This window comes from Bombina bombina, chromosome 5 (genome assembly GCF_027579735.1).
Source record: "Bombina bombina isolate aBomBom1 chromosome 5, aBomBom1.pri, whole genome shotgun sequence".
NCBI lineage: Eukaryota > Metazoa > Chordata > Amphibia > Anura > Bombinatoridae > Bombina > Bombina bombina.
The window spans coordinates 264,971,358-264,986,268 of NC_069503.1; the positions used below are offsets into that span (position 1 = coordinate 264,971,358).

General features: G+C 37.8%; 1 protein-coding gene across 1 annotated transcript in view; it reads left to right on the forward strand.

Annotated features, from left to right (window-relative positions):
- ST8SIA6 (ST8 alpha-N-acetyl-neuraminide alpha-2,8-sialyltransferase 6) overlaps window positions 1-14,911 on the forward strand; it is a 382,325-nt gene that overhangs the window by 123,559 nt on the left and 243,855 nt on the right. The window contains exon 2 of the mRNA XM_053713979.1: window positions 6,560-6,613. Coding sequence (XP_053569954.1) covers window positions 6,560-6,613 — 54 coding nt within the window. The remainder of the gene's footprint in view (window positions 1-6,559; window positions 6,614-14,911) is intronic.

Below are 14,911 nucleotides of genomic sequence, written 5' to 3' on the forward strand. Positions count from 1 at the left end.
CCGGCAGAGTGTAGAGCCTATAAGAAGCTTTAGCCGCGTCATGAACACAAGTGTACAGGGAAGTAGTGAAGAAATAAATCTGTTTCCCCAGTGCCGCACTACCGCCATTGACCCCTGAGGCTGTGTCACTCACACGGTGTGAGTGACCCAGCCTCAGGGGTCAATGGCGGTAGTGTGGCACTGGGGAAACAGATTTATTTCTTCACTGTTACGTGACTGACTGTTTTCCGGTGCAAAATGATGTGCTGTCCATCTCCTGATATTGATCAGGTCTCTCAAAGCAGGACATCAAGCCGAGAGTGGTAATTAATGCTGTCTCATATTTGATGGTGCTGAATTATCCCAAAACAGATGCTGGTAATGATTGCTGTGCAGTTTGGAGTGTTATTTTGAGCTGTCCACTGTGGAGTAGTAGTGCTATGTTATATTGAGTGAGTCCTAGTTCTGTCCAGTAAGAAGTGAGGGAGGCAGTCTTTACTGCCTGTACATGCGCAGCATTAGCTGTCTGGTTTGGCATTTAGCAGGAGAGGAAAATTCAGACTGTCAAGCAGTCACCATGAAACCCAGAGACAGCCATGATTGTGCTAGCCTATCAGTAAGTGATTATGCTATGCAAAGCAAAGTGGCGGCTCCAGTGAGATGCAGCAGTAAGGGGAAATTAAGGGGAAATGACAGGGAGGTGCAGATCCCTCAGCCAACAAATTTTCACACACTGAAAGGAGGTTGACTGCTCTGGTAGCTGAAAATGAAAGATTAGTTTTTATTTTGAGAGAATTAATTGTTTTGTCATTTATAACTTTTTGTGAACCATCAAAAAAATTGTTTGCTACCCCCCCCCTCCCCCAAACAAAATCATGCAATGTTGGCAGGAATTAAATCAAACAGTTTTTTTTCTGGGTTTTGCATATTATTTTACTATCAGAAAAGATTTAAAACTGTTTCACTAATCTTTTAAGAAGGTAAAACGTGTATTACTATAACTGTGTTGGTTATGCAAAACTGGGGAATGGGTAATACAGGGATTATCTATCTTTTAAAACAATAAAAACTCTATTGTAGCTTGTCTCTTTAAGGTACTCTCATACAGTAGAAATGCAGAGACCTTTACCTCATGGATTGTTGTCTCTTTCCCTTAGAAATACTTTATACTGGGCAATATTATTTATAAGGATTACATTTACTTTACAACATCTTTAATCCTTTCAAAAGCTGCCATTCCCATTTGGTCATTATTGTACTTTATCAGAGTTCATTTTAATTATTTGCTGAGTATTAGTATACCTTTATTCTGTTATTTTTATATAGTTTACTTTATTTTTGCTTGGAGATTAAACATTTTAATCCTTGAGATTGACCAGTTCCTTCCTACAGACATTCTAGGCTTAGCTGTAAGCAGATTAAAAGAAGTTGTCATTTTGTGTTACCTGAGAAATATATAATGGGAAAAAAACTGTGATTTATTTTATATATATTAAAAAAGGCATTTTATATATAAGAAAGTGTTTCAAATGCTGTATATATAAGCACATCAATCAACACATTATTTTCACCCTTATTAGAGCCAATCAATTTATTGGTGATTGATTAAGCTTACTTGTCGTCCTTTAGTGACCCTGAAAATAGGGGATCATTGATTTTTTTTCAGTTTCTGCGCACTCAGCTGCAATTTGGCATGTCAGTATATTTTATATCTATTAGACTTAGAGAGAATCACAAGGTAGGAAGAGTCATTTTAACTGAAGTACTTGTGCTAATAGCAGCTACGCAACCTAGGTCAAACCACTGACCACTTACTGAACTATTTTTCAATAGCTCAACATTAAGCAATGATTTACCCTTATTTAAGTGTGTCACAATACATAATTTGTTGTCATTACAAAATGTATTACGTATATAATGTCAAGAAATTAAACACAGTAAACAAAAATATCAGAGGATAAAGATTCATTTGCACAGTGCTGCATAATGCTTTTTTAGCTGGGTATGTTTTTTATATATATCTTTTATTTACTATTAAAATCTCATTTAAAAATAAGCATGTCTTGTTCATAAACATGTTTTCAAGCATTTACAAACAAGCTATTGATAAATGCACTATATGACCAGAAGTATGTGGACATCTAACCATCACCGCTATATGAGCTTGTTAGATATCTCATTCCAAAACCATAGGCATTGAAAAGGAGTTGCCCCTTGAGGCAGTAATAGACACTTTCCATGCTTTTCACAAGATTTTGGAGTGTGTTTGTGGTAATTTGTGTCAATTTAGCTAATAGAGCATTTGTGAGTTCAGGCACGTATGACAAGAAGGTCTGGCTCGCCATTGGTGTTACAATTCTATCCAAAGGCAAAACATTTTTAAGAACCAATAGTGCACATGGCAGACCTCACAAGCTTATTCTTGCTAGATATCTGTACCTAAGTGACTTAGGTAGAGATAATAAAATAGGAACTGCAAAATGATGACGATTGCTAATAAAATGACCATGGTAAGCTGGGTCTACTCCAGTAATAAAGCCAAACTGTCTCCTCCAAATATGGCCAGTAGTGGGTGCAGTCAAAATTTTTCAAAAACACTATGTTAATTTATTGCAAGAGACAGCAAAAAAAAAAGTTGTAATTAAAAGTTGTTTACTGTTCCTTTAAGAGCAAAAATGATGCAGTGAAAATAATAACTTGTATCTGTGATGGTACAAAATCGTTATAAAAGTGAAACTAGTAAAGGAATTATTAAGTGCACATTTAGCTTAAGAGATATACAGTATTACCTCATGCCTATTTGAAATGAAAGGGTTCCAAGCACAATTCATTTCTAAAAAATAGAGAAACGTTATGACAAAAATGTTGGTTAATGCCAGAGTTGTTTTCACTCAAAAGTACATTTAAAGGGAAGTTTCCGGTGTCAGTAAGGATCTGGAGAACTTTGTCTCATGGTTTCCTTAGAATTACTTTATAGAATGCAATGCCATTTATTTAAGAGATACCTAGGTAGGTAGCGTGCACATGTCTACATAGCAGTGAACACTGCTGCCATCTAGCGCTTGGAAAACTGCTGCCATATAGTGCTGCAGACATATGCACACTCCTGAATCTACCTACCTGTATGCTCCTTCTGAATAAAGAAACAATTATTTTGGATTTCAGGTCCCTCTGCTTAGGTTCTGTGCCGTGAATGACTGCATCAGAATGGGGCTTCCATTGGAGCCTATGGAAGTGCGCTCTCGTATTGGTGTGCGCTGGTATTACTCAAGTGAGCGCAAATCACTTTAGCGTAAGCAATATTTTGCGCTCAACTTGTAATCTGGCCCAAAGTAAGGTTGTTTAGTACAGTATTTTAATGAAAACTATAACCTGTTAACCCTGATCTGATTTATAAGCATGAGAGAAAATCATGAAAGTGCATGCACATTTTTTTCTAGTGCATCATTTGACAGCAGCAACATTAGACGAAAAAAAGCGGCCTATCACATTATCTCCAGCTCGTTAAGTTAAAGATATTAGTGATAGCGTTTGCAAAAAGGATCATATTTAAAATAAATGATTAATTGCATTTAGGCGAGGAACTAGAAACACGGTTAAAATATAGAAATTAAAAACAGTGATAAATTCTGATTGTGTATTCACAAAACTAGGTTTTGCTTATGTTGTAGCAAATAGTGCCACTTAATAAGTACTTTGGATAACTTGGATTGAGAAGGAAAATCCAAAACGGAATGAAAGAGCATTAGTTGAAGTGTCTGTCTACCTAATTATGTATATGTCTATCTATCTATCTATCTATCTATCTATCTATCTATCTATCTATCTATCTGTACACACGCAAACCCCATTATACCAAAGTAAATAGCAGAAGTACACAATTCATTCTTCTCACTCCTTTTTCTGTGCTAGCTGAGTTTGCATGTCACATGGTTCTTTACCTCAGCAGCCTGATATACTAATTATCATTTTCTGCATTATTAATGATTGCTAAGTGGCATTATAAATGTATTTTGTCTATTTTGTGCAATTCTTTTAAAATTACCCAACATCAAAATATGAGAAATATTGGTCACAGCTCAAACTACTGTATGAATTTGTTTTAAATTTGACAGGGAGATTGGAGATATCAGCTAGTGTATCAACAATCATTTTGGATATATTGTGGTTAAAAGGGGCAAAATGTATCCTCCTCCTATCCCCTTGTTTCCTAGTTTGTATTTAGCTAAGCTGTAGGGAAAAAGCAACAAAACGAGTATCTCCATTTAAGTATACGGAGATGTTTTATGTTAACAACACTTTACAACAGCAATAGAAACTAGGCCATAGCCAGGCATTTCCCATGAAAACATGGTGAGTATTTATATACTGTTGCCCCAAAGGTGAAGAAATAGATTTGGCAGTATAAATCCTGTATTTGCACGTTTTATTGAGGCAATATATGAAGTAGCATTCATTACAGATGGTTCACTATGAATGTTTAATCACATCAAGGAACTGGTAGACCAAGCATCTGAGACAGGGAGGATACGACTAAAAAGGAAAAAAAAACTGATGCAGAAGTCAGTTATGAAAAAAGACATTAACAGAATAGAACATCAGACTTATTTGATGGTCAAAAGAACCAAGAAGGTAAAAGCTAATGAACATAAATAGAAATGAATCTTCAGACACAGATGTGCAGATCTAATGAAAGAGGTTAAGCTAAAGACCCGGTGGATGAAATGGAAAAAATGTATTACATTATGATAATAATATGACTGGACTGGGACACAAAGAAAAAAGCCCACCAATCCAAATACCCAAATATCATCTAAATAGCTGGATGGTTGAATAGTAATTAGACAAAGAGTAATGGTTAGAAAAAAGTTAGCTGGGAACTACATAGATGCAGATCATGATATTCTATATAAGTTGTAGAAGGTTCAGCTTTAACATAGTAATCACCTACGTTTGTTTTTGTGTGTATGGTGCATGCGCCTCTCTATTTATCTTTCATCTTTCTGTTTGTGACATGTTGTATTGCTCTGCATTTCTGATGACCAATTAATAGCAAGTAACTAATCTGATGCCCTAACACATCTATGTCCCTTTCTTTGCTTGATTTCTATTAAATAAGTGGTTTTTTTACTGCATGTGATAGTATATTCTGTGTATCACTGCAGTTACATGCTGATTGATCTGCTTGGTATTTAGCTATTGGATACAAACCACATATTCTGAATAATTGACGGAAATATATCTTCTCTTGTTTACTTTACTATAAAAAGGTGACATTTTCATTTACTGTGAATAACAAATTGTTCCATAAAATAAACACTAAGGCCATTAATGGACCATTTTGTTTTATTGAAGTAAGGATATTTTTTGGATACAGTAATCTGGATTTTTATCTGAACAATGAGGTTTTCTAGAGTGGTAATCTGGCAGATGACCATAATAAAAATATACATAATTCTCACTTTTTTCTTAGATCTTAATAATTTCTGAATAATCAAAATGTTGTGAAGCTATCTTCTAGAGTAAAAATTGTCATCTTAAAGAGGCAATATAGTGTAAATATTTCAATTTCCTATTCCACTGGAACATTTTCAAAACATTCCTATATTTTAGTATGTGCCTGTGTAATCCCTGCAAATGCTCCAATCACTGGTTGTATTCTCAGCTGAAGTAGAATAGCATCAGATCCACTGGGGCCGATTTAACAAGCTCCGTAGGGAGCTTGTGGGCCCGTGTTTCTGGCGAGTTTTTAGACTCACCAGAAACACAAGTTATGGAGCTGCGGTCTAAAGACCGCTGCTCCATAACCCTGTCCGCCTGCTCTGAGCACCCGGATAGGAATCGCCACAATTCAACCCAATCGAGTACGATCGGGTTGATTGACACCTCCCTGCTGTCGGCCGATTGGCCGCGAGTCTGCAGGGGGTGGCGTTGCACCAGCAGCTCTTGTGAGCTGCTGGTGCAATGCTGAATACTGAGAGCATATTGCTCTCCGCATTCAGCGAGGTCTTGCGGACCTGATCTGCAGTGCCGGATCAGGTCCGCAAGACCTTTCTTAAATAGGGGCCACTGAATCTAAACACAAGGCTGCCATTAAGAGCATTGACTTTACTAATAATCATTTTCTGCATTATTAATGATTGATAAGTGGTATTATAAATGTATTTTGTCTATTTTCTGCAACTTTTTAAATCTACTCAACATCAAAATATGTGAAATATTGGTCACAGCTCAAACTACTGTATGCATTTGTTTTAAATTTGACCGCGAGATTGGAGATATCAGCTAGTGCAAAGTATCAACAATAATGTTATATATATATTGTGAAATATTTTTTTCTAAAATGAAGACAACATTCTAACCTCTTAGATATAGACAGTTGGAGGATTTCTTAGAAACACTTTCTCACTTTTCTACCCATCCACAGTAATGTCATTATTCATCATAGAGATTACACTTGTCCTCTAATTAGTCAACACTGGACCTGCAGAATAATGAGTACAGTGACTAATTGCTACATTCAAGACAACTGTTCTTGTGAATCTAATGTGATTTTTTTTCTTCCATTTTGTATTTATAGGCCTGGAAATATAACAACCAGGATTGGATTAGTAAAGACACAAGTGAATCACGTGTAAGTTGATTTTTATCTTGTTTAACTTATGTATATGTACTGCAATTAATAGGTCCAAATCTGATACTTTATGACTTTACATTTCATAATGCATGTTATATAATTTGACATTATTTATCTATTAAAATAATTTGTATAAAGTTTCTGAATATAATTAAGATATCTTTTATTTATGGTTGTACCTTTATAAATTGTTAAGGGGACATGAAACCCCAAATTTTTATTTTATGATACAGATAGAGGCAGAGCATACAATTTTAAACAACTTTCAGATTTAATTCTATCTAATTTGCTTCATTCTCTAGGTATCCTTAGTTAAAAAGCATACCTTGGCAGACTCAGGAGCAACAATAGACTACTGGGAGCAAGCTGCTGATTGATGGCTGCACACATAGGCCTCTTGTCATAGGCTCACTTGATGTGTTCAGCTAGCTCCCAGTAGTGCATTGCTGTTCCTTCAACAAAGGATACCAGTAGATTGAAGCAAATTTGGTAATATAAGCAAATTGGAAAGTTGTTTAAAATCATATGCGGTATTGTTAAAGAAAAATTTGGATTTTTTATGTTGGTCCATGTTTGTTTGAATGAAAATTATTAGTCTTGTAAGAACAGTAATACCCAAGTATGATTTCACATGTATCATGAAAGGTGTAATAAGCATAGTTCTTAAAGGGACAGAATTTGTATTGTTTAAAAAGATAGATAATCCCTTTATTACCCATTCCCCAGTTTTCCATAACCAACATGGTTATATTAATACATTTTGCAGACTGCCTCCTTATTTCAGTTCTTTTGACAGACTTGAATTTTAGCCAATAAGTGCTGACTCCTTGGTAACTCCACTGTAGTGAGCACAATGCTATCTATACTGCACACATTAACTAGCATTGTCTATCTGTAAAAAACTGTCAAAATGCACTGAGATAAGAGTTTTATTCTGTAAGCTGTATTTGTTTGTGAAAATACAACCGGTCACAATGTAGCAGTTAATTGTCACTCTGTATCTGTATCATATCTGAATAATGAAACCAGTAATTCATGCAGTAATAGGCTTTCCAATTTACTTCTATCATCAAATTTGCTTTGTTTCTTGATATTCTTTGTTGAAAGCTAAACCTAGGTAGACTCATATGCTAATTTTAAGCCCTTGAAGATATTGCTAGAGTCTCAATCTTCAAGGGCTTAAAATTAGCATATGAGCCTACCTAGGTTTTGCTTTCAACAAAGAATACCAAGAAACAAAGCAAATTTGATGATAGAAGTAAATTGGAAAGTTGTTTAAAATTGCATGCCCTATCTGAATTATGCGTGTTTAATTTTGACTGTCCCTTTAATTACTGAACCATTAATATGTTGATATTTGAGGAAATTAAACTATTTTTAGATAATGTAAATAAATAATTTCTAGTGATGTATGTAAACTTGAAGATACATTTATCTAAACAGCAAAATCCATTGACAAATTTAGCAAATGAGACTTGCAATTAAAAATCAATTAACCAACAAAAGTGTTTGCTTAATTTTAGACAGCAATGCAGTCTAATGGGAAAATGTATGGGTGTAAGGAATTCTAATGAGCAAATTTACAAGCTCTATTACATATTACTAGGTCATTTAAATTATGTCTGAATAATTTGACACTAGCTTAAAGGGACACTGAACCCAATTTTTTTCTTTCATGATTCAGATAGAGCATGCAATTTTAAGTAACTTTCTAATTTACTCCTATTATCAATTTTTTCTTCATTCTCTTGCTATCTTGATTTGAAAAGCAAGGATGTAAGTTTAGATGCCGGCCCATTTTTAATGAACAACCTGGGTTGTCCTTGCTCATTGGACAGCACCAATAAACAAGTGCTGTCCATTGTTCTGAACCAAACATTTGCTGGCTCCTTAGCTTAGATGCCTCCTTTTTTAAATAAAGATAGCAAGAGAACGAAGAAAAATTAATAATAGGAGTAAATTAGAAAGTTGCTTAAAATTGCATGCTCTATCTGAATCATGAAAGGGAAAAAAATGGATTTAGTGTCCCTTTAAGTAAAGTTGTTTTATTCTGTGGGCTGTATTTGTTTGTGCAAATACAACCGGTCACAATGTAGCAGTTAATTGTCACTCTGTATCTGTATCATATCTGAGTAAGGAAACCACGTTTAGCAAATTCATGCAGTAATAGGCTTAACATTTGATAGAGGTCAAATTTCTGCATAGCTTGTCTCAATTTTAAACACAGCGTATATTGCAATGAGTCTCAATCTTAAACACAACATATGATGCAATAAGTTTTCTATCGTTATTGACCTCCAAATATGAATATGCAACTTTACTGAATCTAGTGTCAATACAGTTGGCCACCCTCTTTTCCTACAGACCCTAAGCTCAAGTAGCTATGGCTTCTAATAACACCTCTATGCTGATGACACCCAGATCTACCTTTCCACCACTGCTCTCTCTCCCTCTGTCCGTTCTCAAATCAGCACCTGCTTATCCAGCATTTCTTTCTGGATGGCCCTTCTAGCTCTACTCTGATGTCTGACTTTTCTATCCCTGTCGATGGAATCACTATCTGCCTATCACCTTCCTCGGAGTTACACCTGACTCAAATATGTCCTTCATCCCCCCACATCGAATTGCTCTCTTCATCCTGCCACAACCATCTATGCAATATTTCCAAAGTTCCCCCTTTTCTAAGTCTGACATCACAAAGCAAATAATCCACTCCCTTGTAATTTCCCGACTTGACTACTGCAATAACCTACTAACTGCCCTTCCTCTCTCCCACTCACCCCCCTTCATTCCATTCTAAATGCCTCTGCCAGGCTAATCCCCCTTTCTTTCCTAAGATATGGTGAGTCCACGGCTTGAGTAATTACTGTTGGGAATATCACTCCTGGCCAGAAGGAGGAGGCAAAGAGCACCACAGTTAAACTGTTAAAGGGACAGTAAAGTCAAAACTAAACTTTCCTGATTCAGAAAGGGCATGCATTTTTAAACAACTTTCCAATTTACTTTTATCATCAAATTTGCTTTGTTCCCTTGGTGGTATTTTTGAAAAGCTAAACCTAGCTAGGCTCAAACTGATTTCTAAACAGTTGAAAACCGCCTCTTAGCTCAGAGCATTTTGAAAGTTTTTCACAGACAGTGTTAGTTCATGTGTGTCATATAGATAACATTGTGCTCACTCCTGTGAAGTTATTTAGGAGTCTTCACTGATTGACTACACTGCATGTCTGTCAAAAGCACTTAGATAAGGAGGCTGTCTGCAGAGGTTTAGATACAAGGTAATCACAGAGGTAAAAAGCATATTAATATAACTGTGTTGGTTATGTAAAAACAGGGAATGGGTAATAATGGGATTATCTATCTTTTTAAATAAGTACATTTTTGGTGTAGACTGTCCCTTTAAGTATTACTCCCTTAACCACAACCTCCAGTCATTCTCTTTGCCTTCGGTGCATGGAGGAGATGAAGTTTAGGTGTCTGAAGAAAATGTTTGATTTTATCTACAAGCAAGTTTTGGGGTATAGCCGTATTCCACGTTATTCCTTGCAGTTGGGTAGTGGTGACTTTAAAGTAGTTAGGAACTTGTAAAAATGTACTTACTGCATTTTCCTAACAATTTCTGTCCTAGTTTAGAAAGCTAGAGTTGGCAACTCTGTTCTTACTTTTTCAAAGGTCTCTGTGAAGAACTGTGTCTTCTCATACCTTGTAACTGTCTTCATTCCGGACAGCAGAGCAGGTAAGTCCTTTTTTTCTTCCAGTTGGGGAAGCTATTTTTAGTGCTCTGTGTCGCAGCAGTAATTTGAGCTTGGCAGTTTCGGTCACATGACCGGCTTCACTTCATAACTTTTCTGAGGAATTTTTCATTGGCTTATTTTAATTGAATATTAAAATCTTTGAAACTTATCTGTACAAGTTTATTTACTGTTTCACAACATGTCTGATATGGAGCAAAAGCCTGCTCTCATGAATTCATGCTTGTTATGTTTAGATGCACAAATTGCAGCTCCTATGCAATTTTGCTCTTCATGTGTCAAGAAAACCTTGCAAAATAAAGGTAACATTTTTGAGCCTAATGTCTCTCAGGATGAGGCTGTTAATATAACACCTCAGCTTTCTCCTGCTACATCCCAAGCCTCAATGGCATCACATGCAGTGCCCTGTGTTTCCTCTATAACTCCTAGTGGAGTTTATTGAAAAGCAGAAATTGCTGCCCAGGTATCTTCAGCTGTATCTGCGGCATTAGCTGCCATTCCAAGATTACAGGGAAAATGCAAGAGGAAATCTAGAAATTCAGAAAGTAAGGTGCCTGTCCTCAGTTCTGCTTCCCAAGTTGCCCTTTCTCATAAGTTTGATGAGGAAGATACATCAGGACTTTCTGAGGGGGGAATCTCAGATTCGGACAGTATAATTTCTTCTTCTGAGACTGAGGTGGTATCCTTCAGATATAAGCTTGAACACCTTTGTGTATTGTTAAAGAAGGTTTTAGCTACTTTAGATGACTCCGATACCCCTGTCGTTGTCACTCCTAAGAAATCTAGTAAACTTAATAGTTTCTTTGATGAACCTTCCACTTCGAAAGGTTTTTCCTGTGCCGGACCGTGCTAGGGAGATTATCTCACAGGAATGGGAGAAACCAGGGGTGTCATTTCCCCATCTCCCATTTTTAAGAAATTTTTTCCTGTTGAGGACTCCATTAAAGACCCTTAGTATACTGTACCCAAAGTTGAAGGGGCCATTTCCACTCTGGCTAAGAGAACTGCTATTCCTATTGAGGATAGCTGCTTTTTTAAGAATGCGATGGACAAGAAGCTTGAGGCTTATTTGAAAAAGATTTATGTTCATCAAGGTCTCCAATGGCAACCTGCGGTGTGTATTGCCACTGTGACTAGTGTGGCATCTTATTGGTTCGACACCTTGTCTGATTCTCTTTAAGTAGAGACTTCCTTGGATGAAATCCAAAATAGGATTAAAGCTCATAAGTTGGACAATTCCTTTATTGCAGATGCCATTTTACAGGTTATTAGACTAGGAGATAAAACTTCTAGTTTTGCTGTCCTAGCCCGCAGGGCGTTATGGTTGAAATTCTGGTCTGCAGACGTTTCCTCTAAAGTGAAGCTTTTGGCGATTCCTTACAAGGGCAAGGACAGAAAGTATCTCTGATATTACAGGTGTAAAAGGGTCCTTTCTACCTCAAGATAAGAAGAATAGGCCTAAAGGACATCAGAGTAATTGTCTTTCCTTTCGTAACTTCAGAGGAAAGCCTTCCCCTTCTTCTTCCAAGCAGGAACAATCCAAGTCTTCTTGGAAACCCAATCAGTCTTGGAACAAGGGAAACAATCAAAGAAAACCGGGCAGTCTTTCTCAGTTCTCACAAGCCGGGATATGAAATGTCCCAGATCCCTGGACTGTGGACATAGTATCCCAGGGTTACAAATTGGAATTCAAGACTATTCCTCCCAGAGGCAGATTCCATTTCTCAAGATTATCTGCAGACCAGATAAAGAGAGAGGTGTTCTTGAAATGTATACAACATCTTTCCTCCCTGGGAGAGATAGTTGAAGTTCTAGTGCAGGAACAGGGTCTCGGATTCTACTCCAACCTTTTTGTGGTTCCCAAAAAAGAGGGAACGTTCCATCCCATTCTAGACTTAAAGTGTCTAAATAAGTTTCTCAAAGTTCTATCCTTCAAGATGGAGACTATACGCTCCATTCTTCCTTTAGTACAAGACGGTCAGTTCATGACAACCATAGACCTAAAGGATGCGTATCTTCATGTTCCTATGCACAGGGAACATCACAGATTCCTCAGAGTTACCATTCTGGACAAACATTTCCAGTTTGTGGCCCTTCTATTTGGTCTAGCCACGGCTCCCAGAATTTTTTCAAAGGTTCTGGGGGCTCTTTTGGCATTGATCCGCTCTCATGGAATTGCTGTGGCACCCTACTTAGACAACATATTGGTTCAGGCGCCATCTTTTCAACTAGCAAAATCTCACAGAGATATTGTTGTCTTTTCTTCGTTCCCACGGATGGATTGTGAATCTGAAAAAAAGCTCCCTTTCCCCTGCTACAAGAGTAGTGTTCTTAGGGACCATAATAGATTCTCTATTGATGACGATTTTTCCAACAGAGGTCAGGAAAAACAAAATAATTTCCTCTTGCCTCTCTCTTCAGGCTTCTCTTAAACCTTTAGTGGCTTAATGTATGGAGGTAATCGGTCTGATGGTGGTTTCCATGGACATCATTCCTTTTGCTCGATTCCATTTGAGAGCTTTCCCGTTGTGCATGCTCAGATAATGGAATGATGAACATGTGGATCTATCTCAGAGAATAGAGTTAAATTAGTCATCAAGGGATTCTCTCCCATTGTGAATTTCTCAGAAATATCTGTCTCAGGGCACATGCTTTCCGAAACCTTCCTGGGTGATCGTGACCATGGACAGCAGCCAGATGGGCTGCAGAGCAGTCTGGAACTCGTTAAAAGCTCAGGGCCTTTGGACTCGGGAGGACTCTGCTCTTCCTATCAACATCTTGGAGTTGAGGTCAATTTACAATGCTCTATTGGCTTGGCCTCAGTTGTCCTCAGCCCAGTTTATCAGGTTCCAGTCAGACAACATAACTTCTGTGGCTTACATCAATCACCAAGGAGGAATTCGGAGTTCCTTAGCCATGAAGGAGGTTACTCGGATTCTTCAGTGGGTAGAGACCCACAATTGCTGTCTATCTGCCATCCACATTCCAGGAGTAGACAACTGAGAAGCGGATTCTCTGAGCAGACAGACTTTTCATCCCGGGGAGTGGGAACTCCATCTGGAGGCATTTTCCAGCTTAGTCCTCAAATGGGGGGTGCCGGAGCTAGATCTGATGGCGTCCAGTCAGAACGCCAAGCTTCCAAGGTATGGTTAAAGATCAAGAGATCCACAGGCTCTTCTGATAGATGCTCTGGCGGTTCCTTGGGTTTTCAGGTTGGCATACCTGTTTCCTCCGTTTGCTCTCCTTCCATGAGTCATTTCTCGTATCAAACAAGAGAGGGCATCGGTGATGCTAATAGCCCCTGTGTGGCTTTGCAGAATCTGGTTTGCAGACCTGGTTTGCAGACCTAGCGGAGATGTCATCTTTCCCACCTTGGAGACTACCTCTGAGGAAGGACCTCCTGATTCAGGGTCTCTTCCTTCATCCAAATTTTGTTTCTCTGAAGCTGACTGCTTGGAGATTGAACGCTTAATTCTGTCTAAGCGTGGTTTTTCTGAGTCTGTCATTGAGGCCATGATTCAGGCTTGCAAGCCTGTTACTAGAAAGATTTACCATAAGATATGGCATAAATATCTTTATTGGTGTGAATCCATGGGCTACTCTTGGAGTAGAATTAGAATTCCTAGAATTTTATCTTTTCTTCAGGAAGGCCTGGAGAATGGATTGTCAGTCAGTACCCTGATGTGCCAGATGTGCAATCTTTTTGTCAGGCCTTGGACAAAATCAGGCCTGTCTTTAAGTCTGTTGCTCCTCCTTGTAGCCTTAACCTTGTTCTTAAAGTTTTACAGCTGGCTCCATTTGAGCCGTTGCAGTTCATAGACATTAATTTGTTATCTTGGAAGGTTTTGTTTCCTTTTGCTCTCTTCTGCTTAAAGAGTCTCGGAACTCTCAGCTCTGCAGTGTGATTCCCCTTATCTTATTTTTCATGCCGATACAGCGGTTCTTCGTACTAAGTTAGGTTTCCTTCCTATGGTTGTTTTCAATCAGGAAATTGTTGTTCCCTCTCTGTGTCCTAATCCTTCTTCTTCCAAAGAAAGTTTGTTACACAATTTGGATGTTGTACGTGGTCTTAAATTCTACTTACAGATGACTAAGGATTTTCACCAGTCCTCTGCCCTCTTTGTCTGTTTCTCTGGGAAACGTAAAGGTCAGAAAGCTACTGCTACTACTACTCCTTTTTAGTTACGAAATTTAATTTGTTTGGCTTATGAGACTGCTGGACAGCAGCCTCCTGAGAGAATTACAGCTCATTCCACAAGAGCTGTTTTCTCTTCTTGGGCTTTAAAAAATTAAGTTTCTGTGGAACAAATTTGCAAGGCTGCAACTTGGTCTTCTTTACATACTTTTTTCAAAATTTTACAAATTTGATACTTTTGCCTCGGCTGAGGCTGCTTTTTGGAGAAAGGTTCTTCAAGCGGCGGTGCCTTCTGTTTAGGACTGCCTGTCTTGTCCCTCCCTATTTATCCATGTCCTCTAGCTTGGGTATTGGTTCCCAACAGTAATTACTCAAGCTGTGGACTCACCATATCTTAGGAAAGAAAAACTA